Genomic DNA, 12774 nt, shown 5'->3' with positions numbered 1-12774 from the left:
TTGCTAACCAGCCATTATCCAATTGAGAATTTATTTTTTCCACTTACATCATTTCCAACTTAATTCTTTTCCTAAAAATTCTCAAATCTTTCTGATTTTTAAATAACTATTTTCTTAATGAGCAATAAATAGGCCACTTGAGTGAATTATCTAAAAATATCTTTAGTAGGGCTTCCAGAAGTTCCTCAAATAAAATTCCTTCCTAACAACGACATAGAAAGGAACATTAAAGGCAACCTCATCCGCGTATTACTTCACAGAAGCCACTCTGAAAAGCCTCTACATTGACACAGCATCAGTTAGATAAGAAGAACAGCAAGTTTCTGTCACTTTTCTAAGCAGGCCATCCATTTTGGAGCCTCTTTGTTTTCCTTAATCTTAATTTTTTTATACCTGCAGTCCTGAAGTCGAAAACCAAACACAATAGAAAGTTATTGAAAATATCAGTGTTGTCAAGAAACAGCTCTACTTTCCCACAACCTCTAAAAAAGCACAACCCACTCTCAAACCCCCACAGCTGCCCCATGCATGTCTTTTCTCCCTTAACCCCATCAGGGGGCATTTTTTATTGAAAAAAAAAAGATGTCTGTTATGGTATTACCCGATTTATCTTGCAGTGCAATAACTCTAGTTTGTCAGGTCTTGAATCATACTTGAGGGAACACAGAAGCTCTCATTGGGTTAATATAGAGAAATAACTTTTTCAATAAATACTGAGAAATTAGGGCATCAAGGGCACACAACAAAAAAGAATATACTGAGGTTGAAATAAGCAAAGGTCCTTCATTTTCCACAAAGGAGGGCCACACGGAGCTGTTGTGACAGACCTTGGGGCCACGACACCCATCTCCCAGCCCCTGACAGACTCTGCTCAGGTCTGATGCTAGAGGGAAGAAGGGAGGGACCCAAGCTGGGCTCCTCTGGCTCCCACTTGCTTCCTGGGTTGGAAACCTTGGCACAGATCCAAGCTAACTGCGCGGGGCTGGGCCTGAGCCACGTTCCTCCCGAAAACCAAACAGGGACAGCAGTCACCCTGGGCGACGCCAACACATCCTGGGTCCGGATCCCAGCTTGCCACCCATCCCCTAGGCGGTGTGTGGCTGCCACCTCACTTTGCCTGCACCGTCAGCCTAACGACTGCGCTCCCCACAAAACACACAGAGACGCAGAGCCGACACTGTTGGAGTCTTTTATTTCATGCTGTCACCGAGGTCGCAGCCCGGAGCTAGGTGGTAAACAGCCACGCGAGTAAGCGTGCCCGCGCTCCGGGGCTCCTGGGTACCACCAGGAGTCATCCTGTTCGTAGAGCTGGGTGCAGCTGTCGCCCCCTCCCGGACGGCCGGTCCTCTCGGAAGGCAGCACTGTAGGTGGCAGTGTGGACAGCACACCGCAGGGACAAGCGCAAGGAGACCACACAGCACTGTACGGAATGGATTAAACAGAATACGAAAGAGCTGGACCTGAGAGCCAGAAAATGGACAGACCTCAGGAGAAGGGGGCGTTTCTCTTAGAGGAGAGAAACACCCGGAGAAAACACGAAGTACAGAAAAAAACAGAGCAAGCAATAGTGGCAAGATTGATTTGTTTTTTTCCTTTCTAGAATTCTGCATTGTCACTGACAGAAGGGGGAGGAAGAGCAGTTTACCTTCTGCCTCAATGGAAGACAGCAGCAGGGCCGCGCCCAGGGCGGCAAGCGCTGGGGGAAGCCTGGTCCGCATGCTCGGCCTCCGAGCTCACAGCCGCATGAAGGGATCTGCGGGAGGAAGCAGTGACCGTATCAGAACCGGGTCCGGGCAGGCCCGGAACCAGGTTAGAACTGGAGCCTGGACCTGGGCCAGTACCCGACCAGATCTGCCTTAATAACCGCAGGGCCCAGCCTCGAATATAATGGGCCTATTGTGGAGCAGTGTAAGTCAAGTTCATCTACTGCAGTTTAATCATGGCACTAAGAGGGATTTCAAGTTTAAAGAGGGTCCTGTTTTCCTGGAGGTTGGTCCTGCTTAGCATCCCCGGGTGACTGCCTTACCAGGCCCCACATGACTTCATCCTGCCTTGGTGATGGCTAATTCAGAGGTCATTTTATCCCTGACTCAACTAAATGTCTCTTCCAGCTGGGGATTTTATTTGGCCTGCAGCTTTTTCCTAGCTGCTGAACTCTTTAGGTACTTTAGTGGTCTCAAGGTAATTTGGAAAAGTATAATAAACCTCTTTTACTCTCTTTTTTTCTTCATTTTGTTCTGCCTACCAATATGCAGCTCTTTAAGGTCTGAAATGGATTATACAGAAATATGTAAGGCCCAACTGAAACCTGACCCTACTGCTAGCTGTGTTCTCTTCACATCTGATAAATCCTTTACCCAAAATGAGGAGATAACAATTCTAAGATATATAATTTTAAAAAACAGGCAATAGAAGAGACAAAACACTCTCATCTGTTTTCCCAAGAGATTTTTAATAAAAATTCCCAATAATAATTAATATTTTCATTTAACTGTCCACTTAATCCAGAAGATTACGAGAATATATCCTCCACAGGAGAATACATTCTATTCTAATTTTTCCTGATTCTGTAACTAGGTTATTAATTTCTTAAACACAAAGAGTCTTATTCATCTTTCATGATTCCCAGCACATAGTAGGTGCTTAACTATGTTAGCAGAAGGGAATCTTCTAAAATATTCTAAGGTCCAATCCACAGACAAAAGCTACTAGCAATGAGCTGAATTGGGAAGTTGCCAGAGGCAAGACATAAAAAGAGAGTTGACTGGGAAGTACATAAGTTATTGTAAGGCAACAGGCAAGGCTGCTTGAGAAACGAAGTCCTGCTTGGGAATCCAAAAATGAGCCAAAGGTCAAGCCCTCTTTGAGAAAAGAAACTGACAAGCTCCAACCATGCCCTTCCAAATTATTGGCACAATGTATTAGGGCATCTTTCCTCGGCCTGAGTGTAAATTGCGTTTTAAATGTCTGATGAGCAGGCGTGCCAAATTGCCCAGAGCTCCTTTTCATGAGGCCAAGATTAAAATGTTGGCGCTGCTCAGAAGATTCAAGGACTCCAGCAATTTCTTTCTCCCTAATTAACAGCTGTTTGACATTTCTAACCCTCTTCAACCATCAGTGAAAAGCAGGAGGTGAGGCTAGCCCATTGTTCCCATCAGCTGGCCTTAACTTTGCTACAATAATTTCCAATTCAGTTGGCAGTCGTGCTCGCGAAGAGTTAAAGGCTGATTGACAATCCAACCATCAAAAAGCTGCGTTCAGACTTTTTTTTTTTTAAATTCCTGAACTCTTCACACACACAAAAAAACCCTGAGAAGTGGAAGCGCTTTTGTCTGGGTCGAGAGCGCCACCTATTGGCTGCCTGACTCAGCGGCAAGAATGAATCACGTCGCGTCGGGATATCGGAACGTACAGTCAGTTCTACCAGCCCGCCAGGCATTCCGTCCATATGTTTAAAAAAAAGTTTTCTCTCCTTTTAGCCAAAACATTTACGTGAACGCTAAGGTCGGTGCTTCATTGAGCGTTCTCAGACATAAATGTCTGAAAGCGGCCGCCCCTACGTGTCCGCAAGGATTCCCTCACTTCACCCTTATGAATGAAAATGAGTCAGTTGCGGAGGAGCGGGTGCGGGGAGAGGGGAGGGGGAGGGGGTAGGTCTTAAGAAACTGGTCTCCTTCTACCCACTGCCCCCCTCCCACCCTCCTGGAAAAGACCAATTCTTTAACTCCTGAGTGCAGTTAAAAAAGAAAATTACACCTCCCCTCACCCACGGGGTTCCTCCAGATCCGTGCGCGTCACCTACCTCCTCTTTGACCCACTGCGACCTTGACATTAGTTAGCCAAGGGCGAGTTTAGCGCTCCTTTCCTTTCTTGCTCCATCCTTCCCCAGTACTCCTGCATACTTTAGGTTACGTAGTCCACGCTGCGGCGGGAGGGGGACAGAAAGGGGGTCCTGGAACGCCCCGAAAGGGTCACCCGAAGGTGCCCAAGGACCCTCGATTTGGGGTACCTCTTTTGCTCCCTGTCTTCGCGTCTCCGCTCCATAAATGAACCCGGCGCCCCACGCTCTCTGATCTTTATACACTATCTAGGATTTGCGATGGAAACTACTTCGAAGGTTCCACGGACCCCTCGACCAAGGCACTCGGGAAGAGGTCGGGAAGGGCGAGCTTTCTCGAGAAGTTGAGGAAGTCGGCCAAGGCTGCGTCTCCTAGAGCCGGATTAACCCACCATCATCGCAGATGCTTTGAAAAGCCGAGGAGCCAAAACACTCGACGAGGAATCTGTCTCAAGATGCCACACACGCCCGCGCAGCTTCGACGAGCTGCAGAGCACTCAGCCGGCCCGCCAAAGAATTCCGCGCCGTGCGTCACTAAAATACCTTCCCAGCGGCGCGGCTGCACCACCGCACCCCGGGAAAGCTCCGACCAAGAGGCAGCGAGCGGCCGGTGGCCCCAGAACCTGGGCCGCCCTTCCTGGAAGTCGACAGCATCTATAGATGAAATCCCTCTACGAGCAGAAACGCGGAACAGCGTGCTTCACGCACACACGGCCGCCCTGCATCAACTCGTAGGAGAAGCTACAACTCTTTGTCCCGCAAAGATAAAATGAATCACAGAACCCCAGGACACCCGGCAAATCCCAGGCACCGCTCCACTCTGACCAGTCCAAACGGGTCTCGCGCGCGGACCCTAGGGACTTAGGGCAGCGCAAGGAACGGGCTAGAAACAAGGTTCCCTAGTTATCTTTGTGAGGGACGGGGTAAGGGGAAAGGGCTAGAAGCCGGACTAACCTGGGGCGGTGGTGTCCGAGGTAGCGGCGGCGACAGCGGCTTCCCGGCGTCGTAGAAGGCTGCGCTCGGCGTGACCCTCCGCACGCCCAGGCAATTGGCGCCGCGCTCCAGGAGCACCTGGCGGCTGCCGGGAGGCGGGCAGCGGCAAGGCCACCAAGGTTGTGAAGTGTTGGAGTGTCCCGGCGGGAGCCGCAGGCGCCGCCGGACGGGCGGAGACTGCCCGGGACCGCAGCTGCCCGCGCGCGGACGCGTCTGCGACGGCTCGCCTTGGTCGAGTGGGAAGAGGCTCCGCGCCGCGGGCTACTTAATAGAGGGCTGTTCCCGGCTCTCAGTTTACTCGGTTACGAAACGCCTGAGAAGGTGGACGGCTGCCACGGGGTGATGTATGCTCCTCCGGCGGTGAAGGAGGTCTACTTTTGGGAACGTGTGCATACTTCCAGCATTCCTTCGGCGTGAGGTGGCGATCCCCGTAGTAGCAATGCCCCGCCGGGAAGGGGGGGGGGGAATGCAGGGAGGGGGGGGAAGAGGGAGGAAGCGGGGAGGGGGACAGCCGCAGCCGGGTTCCCTGCCAAGGGAAGCCGCGCACTCTTCTGCTTGGGGCGGGCTGGGGAGCTCGGGTTTCCCTATCCTTGCGATTTTCTTTAATGAATTTATTTTCCTAAATTAAGAACAATGGGAGGGAGGGAAGCGACTCTTAGTTTCAGAACTGCAAGAATGTGTGACCGACCCCACCCCACCCTAGTCCCATCCCCCATCATCACCACCTACACTTCCCTCCCCCTCCGTCCTGGGTGCACTTAAAACCGATTTACAGGGTTTCCATTAACTAACTGTCTGTGCACGCGGCGCGCCTTCTGTCTTTTTCAATCTCTGAGCGGCCGATTGGAAACCCGTACAGCCGCCCTCGCGGGGCTCAGCGACGGGATGGCTTTCCCAGTCCTGTCTTACTTCGCTAATGCTTCGGGACGGAACTAAGAGGCTTAATTTGAGCCAAGACAGAGGGCAAGGGACGCAATGAAACCTTGGGGTCCTCAGCACAAGAAGCCGCTAGGGAACAAGTTGCAATCACGTTGGAAATTTGGCATCCGGACCACAGCATAACCTGGCCCCCAGCGGAGGCTTTGGACCAGAAACTCTGCCTTCCAACCCCGCGGGGTCGAGACGAATGAAAGTAAATTTCCCCCAACTACCAAAGAGATGGACGCCAAATGAGAGCTGACATTCTGCCAGCATCTTCCCCTTTTTACCGCCCCCTCCCCCCAATCGGCTCCACCCCCTTGGCCTAGAGCAGGAAACCTGGCACTCAGGGTTGCCAAATTGTACTAGATGCACGGGAGGAAGCGCGGGGCTCTAACACTGTAGCATCAGAAAAACGCTCCAGGAGAGGTTCAGATTACACACGTCTGTGCCCTGGTCACAAGCTCTGCACTTTTGGCCTTTTGAAGCCTAGAGGTTAACCCTGACAGGGTGAGCACCCCGGATGGGGGAGGGGGCCCGGAGGGGAACGCGGGAGCTATGCCCCTGGAATTGACCGCCAGCAATAGTAAAAGGGGAGGTCTTGTCGCCAATGTAAACCTCTCTTCCCTATTTGACTGACGTTTGCAAATCTGGCCTTCCCTCCAACAGGCGTGATAGCCTCTGAACTTGCCTTTAGAATGACAAGAACTTGCAGAGCGCCCCCCTCCATTCCGCCCCACTCACAGCTGCCTCCAGCTAAAGCCAGAGGAAGCCAGAGAGAAGGTTGGAGGGAAAGAATGGAGAAAAATGGGAATCTCCACCTCTGCACATTCCCTGAGTACACACGGCCCACTCGAAAACCCGCTGGGCAGCTGTCACAAAGAGCCCACACACGCGCACAGTGCCCAGGCGTTTTCCCCCTTCAAACTCTCACAACCCGGGTGTCCGGCACAAACCCCTAGGGCAGAAACGCGTCCTGGACGTGAATGACCCGACGTGCACTACGCGGACCGGGGTCATCAGCTGAGTACCAGTGAGCTCTTATACCCAGCCGGTGGAGAGCGGTCCTTCGCTCGGTGGCCAGCCCTCTACCCGCACCCTCACTCAAATTCCTTCTTACAGACGCAAGTGGGCTGGTGGCAGACACAAGGACAGAGCCAAGAGGCAGATAAGTCCCGGCAGCCGCAGGCCGGTCATCCAGTCGCGCTGCGCTGCTCGCAGCGGACACCCTGGCCCGCACAGGGACTTAGAACCGCCAGGGACGCCCCTTGGGAACCCGCACCCACTGTCTAGAAAAGGAAAGCTGCCGCCTCGCTGGCCAGCCAAGGATGGCTGGGGTTTGCATTTCGCTCAGGTGTGTGTGTGTGTGTGTGTGTGTAGGCGCGCTTTTCTTTCTTTATGTACTTTTTGTTGTTTTTAATTTGTGATGGCAAAGTTGTACACCGGGGAGCAGTGTAACTCTGGTTTTACTGATTTTATTTTTTTTAATTGTTATTTAAATGTTAGTTAAATACAGTGCAATATTGGTTTCAAGAGTAGAATTCAGTGATTCATCATTTACATACAACACCCAGGGCTCATCCCAACAAGGGTCCTCCTTAATACCCATCACCCATCTAGCCCATCCCTCACCCACCTGCCTCCATCAGCCCTCAGTTTGTTCTCTATTATTAATAGTCTCTTATGGTTTGTTTCTCTCTCTTAAAAGAGTTCTTCCCAGTTGATTTGGCTCAGAGCTGCAAATGCAGAGTTGAACAGTCAGTCACCTGCTGGGGAGCCAAGGGCTGCCTTTTCCAGAGGCGGGAGCACGCCCCTCCCCTCCCCCACCCCCCCCCCCCCCCCCCGCAAAAGCACTCACATTGCACAGCTCTCCAACCCAAAGTGACATCCTGGGGACCCCTGTGGCCATCCTCTCTTGCTTAAGGCATTCTCATTAACAGACTTAGATTTAATGCATTTGAAAATAGTTACTGCAAAGGTCTGTCAGTAACAAACCACTGGCCGCAAACACCCTTGGTCCCTCAGAAAAAAGAATCTCTACGAAATACTTCCAAAATAGGTTGAGAGGAAAAAGAAGGAAGGAACACTGGTTCGGGGAGTACACAGACATACATCCACAAGCTAATCCAAAAACACCCATTTTCACGAGACAGGAGTGCAACTCAAGGTTATGCAAAGAGGCACCTCGGGAGGGACTTCCAGCAAGACACCTGCACGGTTTGGCCTCTGGGGGCCCTTCTGCAAGCTAGACTCCCAGTATGGTAAGGGGACAAATCGGTAAAAAAAAAAAAACGTGTAAACCCTCTTCCAATCTGCCCCCTTTTGCAGAGCGTCCAGTTCTTGATGCCCCTTGGAATCCCTTAATGTTTGCAACAAATTGACATTTATCGAGTGAGGCAGAGATGGTTCAATTTATTCACTTTAGATGCTTTGTGTGTCTTTTATTCCTCAGGTTATACCCTGGGCTCACCCTTCCTCACTCTATCATCTGCTCGCCCACCTCTTCTCCCTTCGACTCCTGGGCTCCCGGAGGTTCCAGAGCTTCAGATTCCTTGTCCGACAGCGCGATCTAGCGGTGAGCACGAGCACTGGCGTCGGAGGTCAAAGTTCCAGAATGGAGAGCCAGAAGTTGAGTTGCAGGTGAGTTTTTGAAAAATGTGTCATTCATCCATCTGATTCCCAGAAATGTCTGAGAGGCGACAACATGGGAGAACAAGTGAGGAGGTGACATAAACTCTCTTTGTGTCCATTAACTAACCGCCTATAGAAATTCTTGCCCCAAGGCTGCTGCAAGGTTCTGGTCAGGGATAAACTTAAAATGTGTGAATTTCAGGAAGGAGTTCAGATTACAGGGTCGTCCCTAATTTATAAACAGGCAAAAGCAGCCTCCTCATTGATTTTCTTGGCGTTAACCTAACCAGCACTCCTGCTATAGGTGAAGGTGTTTCCACTGCAAGTTCTTGCTGATGTACCTCTAGGGGAAGGAAAGAAAAACCCAGGCTGAATGTGCACAGTTGGTCCAGTTCTTGGGGCTGTGTGTGGGCTGTACCCAGAGTGGACTTCAAGGGTCTTGGGAGAAGAAGCCCTTTGAGATAAGAGTGTGGAGAGAGGAGATAGTATTCTGCCTACACTGATTCTCAGAGGCAGAGAGGCATTGTATCTGAACAGTCAAGAAGTCACATCAAAAACAGTGTGTCTGAATCCTCTCCTTTAGAACCCTGTGCACGAAGTCAAAATACAGTTGATGAGCACCTTCCATGTGTGTGCACAGTGACAAGCTCAGAGCAGTGGATACAAAGACAATTCAGATGAGGCCTCGCCCTCAAAACTCTGTCAAGGAACACCCAGGACACCTGAAGGGATTTCACTGGCCCACTTACATCTCTTAAGAGATTATGGCTTCAAAATGTTTTAAAATTAAAAATGAGAAGCAGTAAGCAACTACCCTCTCTGTACTAGCAAAGCTAAAGAATCCAGGGACCAAAGACGTCCCTACAGGAAGGGAGAAGGGATGTATTGTGTTCCTGCCTTCTTGACTTCTTCATAAAGAACTATTCCAGAGAGGTCACCAGGCTTGTGCGCACCTCATCCAGACCTCTCACTTGCCCTGAAACGATCTCTCCCTTTTGGCGTGTGAGCAGCTGTGGAGCAGAAAACAGTAATTGCATCACATTTATCCTCCCACCCAAGGTGGCAAGTTCAACTTCTTGTGACCTCAACAAATGTGGTTGCCTGGAAGGCTATGAAGCTTAAAACAAAAAATTTGCATCCAAATACAACATCTTCCTAGGATGAACCATTCAGATTTGATAAAAGTCAAATGCTGATGGGAGTCGATTGTTCAGTTAGCTCTGACCTCCTTGAGCAACTATGAAAGATAAAAGGAAACACATTCACTTAAGAGTTAAGAAAGCAGCCCTTTGTGACTTCATTTCTATAAGATTCAATACTGTTTCAGTCATCCTTACCACCTCGGGACTCAAAATCTATTTATTTGGTAACTATCAAAGTAGCAGCAGGTCCAGAATTCCTAATCAGAACACCGCTCTGTGTGTGGACAGTTGGTAAGTGTATACTGACATAAATTTGAAGGTTGCTGGAAAATGTGAAAAGTCATTAGGAACTCATTTTTCAGGATTTGGTCATGGCCTTCAAACTGATTACGTAGTACACTGAAATGCAGTAGTGATGAAATCATAGTCAGAGGTTTTATTGGTCCCAGTTGGAGCTCCTGTGTAGGATAAGTGTAACCAGACCAAGGTTTCATTTGATAAAGCATTTTTATACACTTACTACTTCATTCAGCTACATTTATAGAAGCACAGATACCCAGGTATTCAAGGCAGACAGAATTCCAGACTTTGAAATGTTCCTAAATCCAATATGGAGTGGAATGCGCCCTCTGGTGGAAAAGAGGGAAAGGATGGCCATTATGTGAGTAGACTCCTTTAATCGTTTTGATCTGGATCATTCATTCAGCAAACATTCATGATGTTCACTAGAAACTGTGAGGAATTTTTTTTAAAAAGCAAATCAAAAGAGGTCCTGTCCATAAAAAGCATAAATGTAGTAACAAAGACCAAAGTCAAAAGACTCAAGAGAAGTCTGGAGACAGTGTATAATTGGAAACTGACAGACCAGTATAAAAAATAATTGGGGGGTGGGGGGGAATCATGATATACAGAAACAAGACAAAAGACATTGCAGGAAGCAATCAATTCAACCCATGATTCAGAACATTCTGCATAAAAAAAGCAATTTCTCCACAAACCGGTTTCTCCATAAATCAGTCTCTCCAAAACCCCATGACAAGAAAAAAGGGGGGAAAGAGTAGATTGTTATGAAAAAATATTTAAGAGCCATAGCAACCAAATAATAACAATAACAATAATAGTCGTCAAGAACTATTTTAGGATCTGAAATTGTATCCTACTTGCAAGCTAACAAGTTAACATACTACAGATTCACAGGATGCTGGCAGAACACACGAGGAACCAGAGACAAAGGACTGTGTTACTGACAGCAATACCAGTAGCCAGAGTATCATTATTTGCCCTGGTTCTCCAGGCCCCAGTTCCCACGGGGTAATGCGAAGAAGACCCAGTGACCCTTGCAAACACAGTGGGTTGCACTGAGGAAACTGAACTGAGCTTGGGGAACCCATGTCTTTTCTAAGGGCAGTCAGCCTGCCTGACTTTTGCCCTGAAAGGAGGCATTATCTTTGTTACACTAGACAGTAAACAAACTTGCCCTTTGCTCTGGAGGGAGAAATTACCTTTGGTTCTTAGGCCGCTAGTATACAAACTCCCTGGAAACAATCCTCTAAAATAAAAGCATTTGGTGCCTCTGCAGAAACAGGAGAGATCCACTGGAGAGGTGTCTCCCAACAATAAGAATCGTTGCAAGTTTGTGCAAGGGAGAAAGCAGTGTATGCTGAAGTGGTCCCTAAAGAATTTCTGGAGGAGGAAGATTTTAAAGGACTAGCAGTTAACATTCCAAGCACAAGATTCAAAATGAGAAGTTGAAAAAAATAGCAAAGAGAAAAGAAATGTCCTGGGCAATAAATAAAGCAGAGTTGTTTCAGCAGAAACTTTGTGAACACGATGGAATAGTATTGGAGTTTGGAAGTAGCTGAGATTCTGGAATTTAATCCTTTAAATATAATCATTACTGAGCAAATAATTGACAGGGCGTATCCCAGTCATTGCGCAAAGCATTTTACATACATCAGTCCATAACATTTAATTCTTATCTCTATGCTAGAGAGAAGGAATTGAGGCTCAGAGAAGTCAGGTGATTTACCTGTTAATTTTGGAACCCAGATCTGAGCTTGGCTTTCTGATACCTAAGCTCATGGTCTTTCTGGTATATTAAAACCACAGAAGAATGATAAAAATCTTGTTGCAAAAAGCCTAATCTGACAATCAGGCTCACAGTAACTTGTTAGGAAGACAGCCTACAAGCAAGGAGACCGGGGGGGGGGGGGGGGGGGGGGGGGGGGCGGGGGGGGGGGGTTGCCTGGATGACTCAGTAGGTTAAGTGTCCAACTTCAGCTCAGGCCATGATCTCAAGGTCCATGAGTTCAAGCCCCGCTTTGGGCTCTGTGCTGACAGCTCAGAGCCTGGAGCCTGCTTTGGATTCTGTGTCTCTCTCTGTCCCTCCTCCATTTGTGCTTTCTGTCTCTCTCTAAGTAAGTAAATAAACTTTAAAAAATAAATAAAAATAAAGGGAGATGGGGTGAGGGGTGGGCCAGAATCCAGGTAAGAGACTCAGAGGGTCTATCTTGTGGCACTCACAACAGTGGCATGCAAAGAGGAAAATGACTGGTGTTAGGAAGTCATGATGGGAAAATATCTTACGATGATTGAGCAAAGTCAGATGACTGAATGACATGCCAGGGACACAGAGAGAGAGAGAGAGAGAGAGAGAGAGAAAGAATCCCAAGCAGGCTCTGAGCTGTCAGTGCAGAGCCCGATGCAGGGCTCGATCTCACGAACCGAACTGCGAGATCATGACCTGAGACGAAATCAAGAATTGGTCACTTAACCATTGGAGCCACCCAGATGCCCCTCTATACAGATTTTTTAAGAGAAAGAGATGTATCCTTCCTCCCCATCCCCACCCCCCACCCAGAATTTTGCAAAGTGTGAAAAACTACTGAAGAGGTCACATTTGCACTGTGTGACAGGCAGTTATTCAAAGGGAAAAGGATGGCATTGTTGTTCCTTGGCTCTCCTGAAAGCTTGGTCATGGGTGGCTGAATACATAACACTGCATGTGATACAAAAAGCATCTGGGAAATGCTTAAACAATTTTCTCCATCCTCCCCCTGTCTATGCTGCCCGGGTGCTGGACTCATCAGGCTGAAAGTACATTAAATCCTCACTCAGTGTTTAAATTGAGAAAATCATTTCAAACTTTCACACATGGTCTAGTTTTTTTTTTTTTAAGTGTAGTTTTATTTATTGAATGGCTTCTTTTCTTAGATTTTTGTTTTTTTCCTGGTAGCAATAGCTTTGAACAAA

The 12774-nt window shown here is 48.4% G+C and overlaps 1 protein-coding gene across 6 annotated transcripts in view; it reads right to left on the bottom strand.

Annotated features, from left to right (window-relative positions):
* The window catches only part of COL12A1 (collagen type XII alpha 1 chain), a 115304-nt gene extending 110372 nt beyond the window's left edge, over positions 1 to 4932 (bottom strand). For 4 of the 6 annotated variants that reach the window (XM_027057392.2, XM_027057394.2, XM_027057396.2 and 1 more), the window contains exons 1-2: positions 4793 to 4932; positions 1646 to 1753 (exon numbers count right to left, since the gene is read on the bottom strand). In XM_027057392.2, the coding sequence (XP_026913193.1) occupies positions 1646 to 1718 (73 nt within the window). In that variant the 5' untranslated portion in view covers positions 1719 to 1753; positions 4793 to 4932. Of the gene's footprint in view, positions 1 to 1645; positions 1754 to 3802; positions 4762 to 4792 lie in introns of those variants that run through there. The other 2 variants (XM_027057393.2, XM_053222565.1) reach the window with 2 other exon arrangements.
* Positions 4933 to 12774: the final 7842 nt, after the last annotated feature.

The sequence above is a fragment of the Acinonyx jubatus genome, chromosome B2 (genome assembly GCF_027475565.1).
Source record: "Acinonyx jubatus isolate Ajub_Pintada_27869175 chromosome B2, VMU_Ajub_asm_v1.0, whole genome shotgun sequence".
Taxonomy (NCBI): Eukaryota; Metazoa; Chordata; class Mammalia; order Carnivora; family Felidae; genus Acinonyx; species Acinonyx jubatus.
This window is presented reverse-complemented; position numbering and strand designations above follow the sequence as displayed.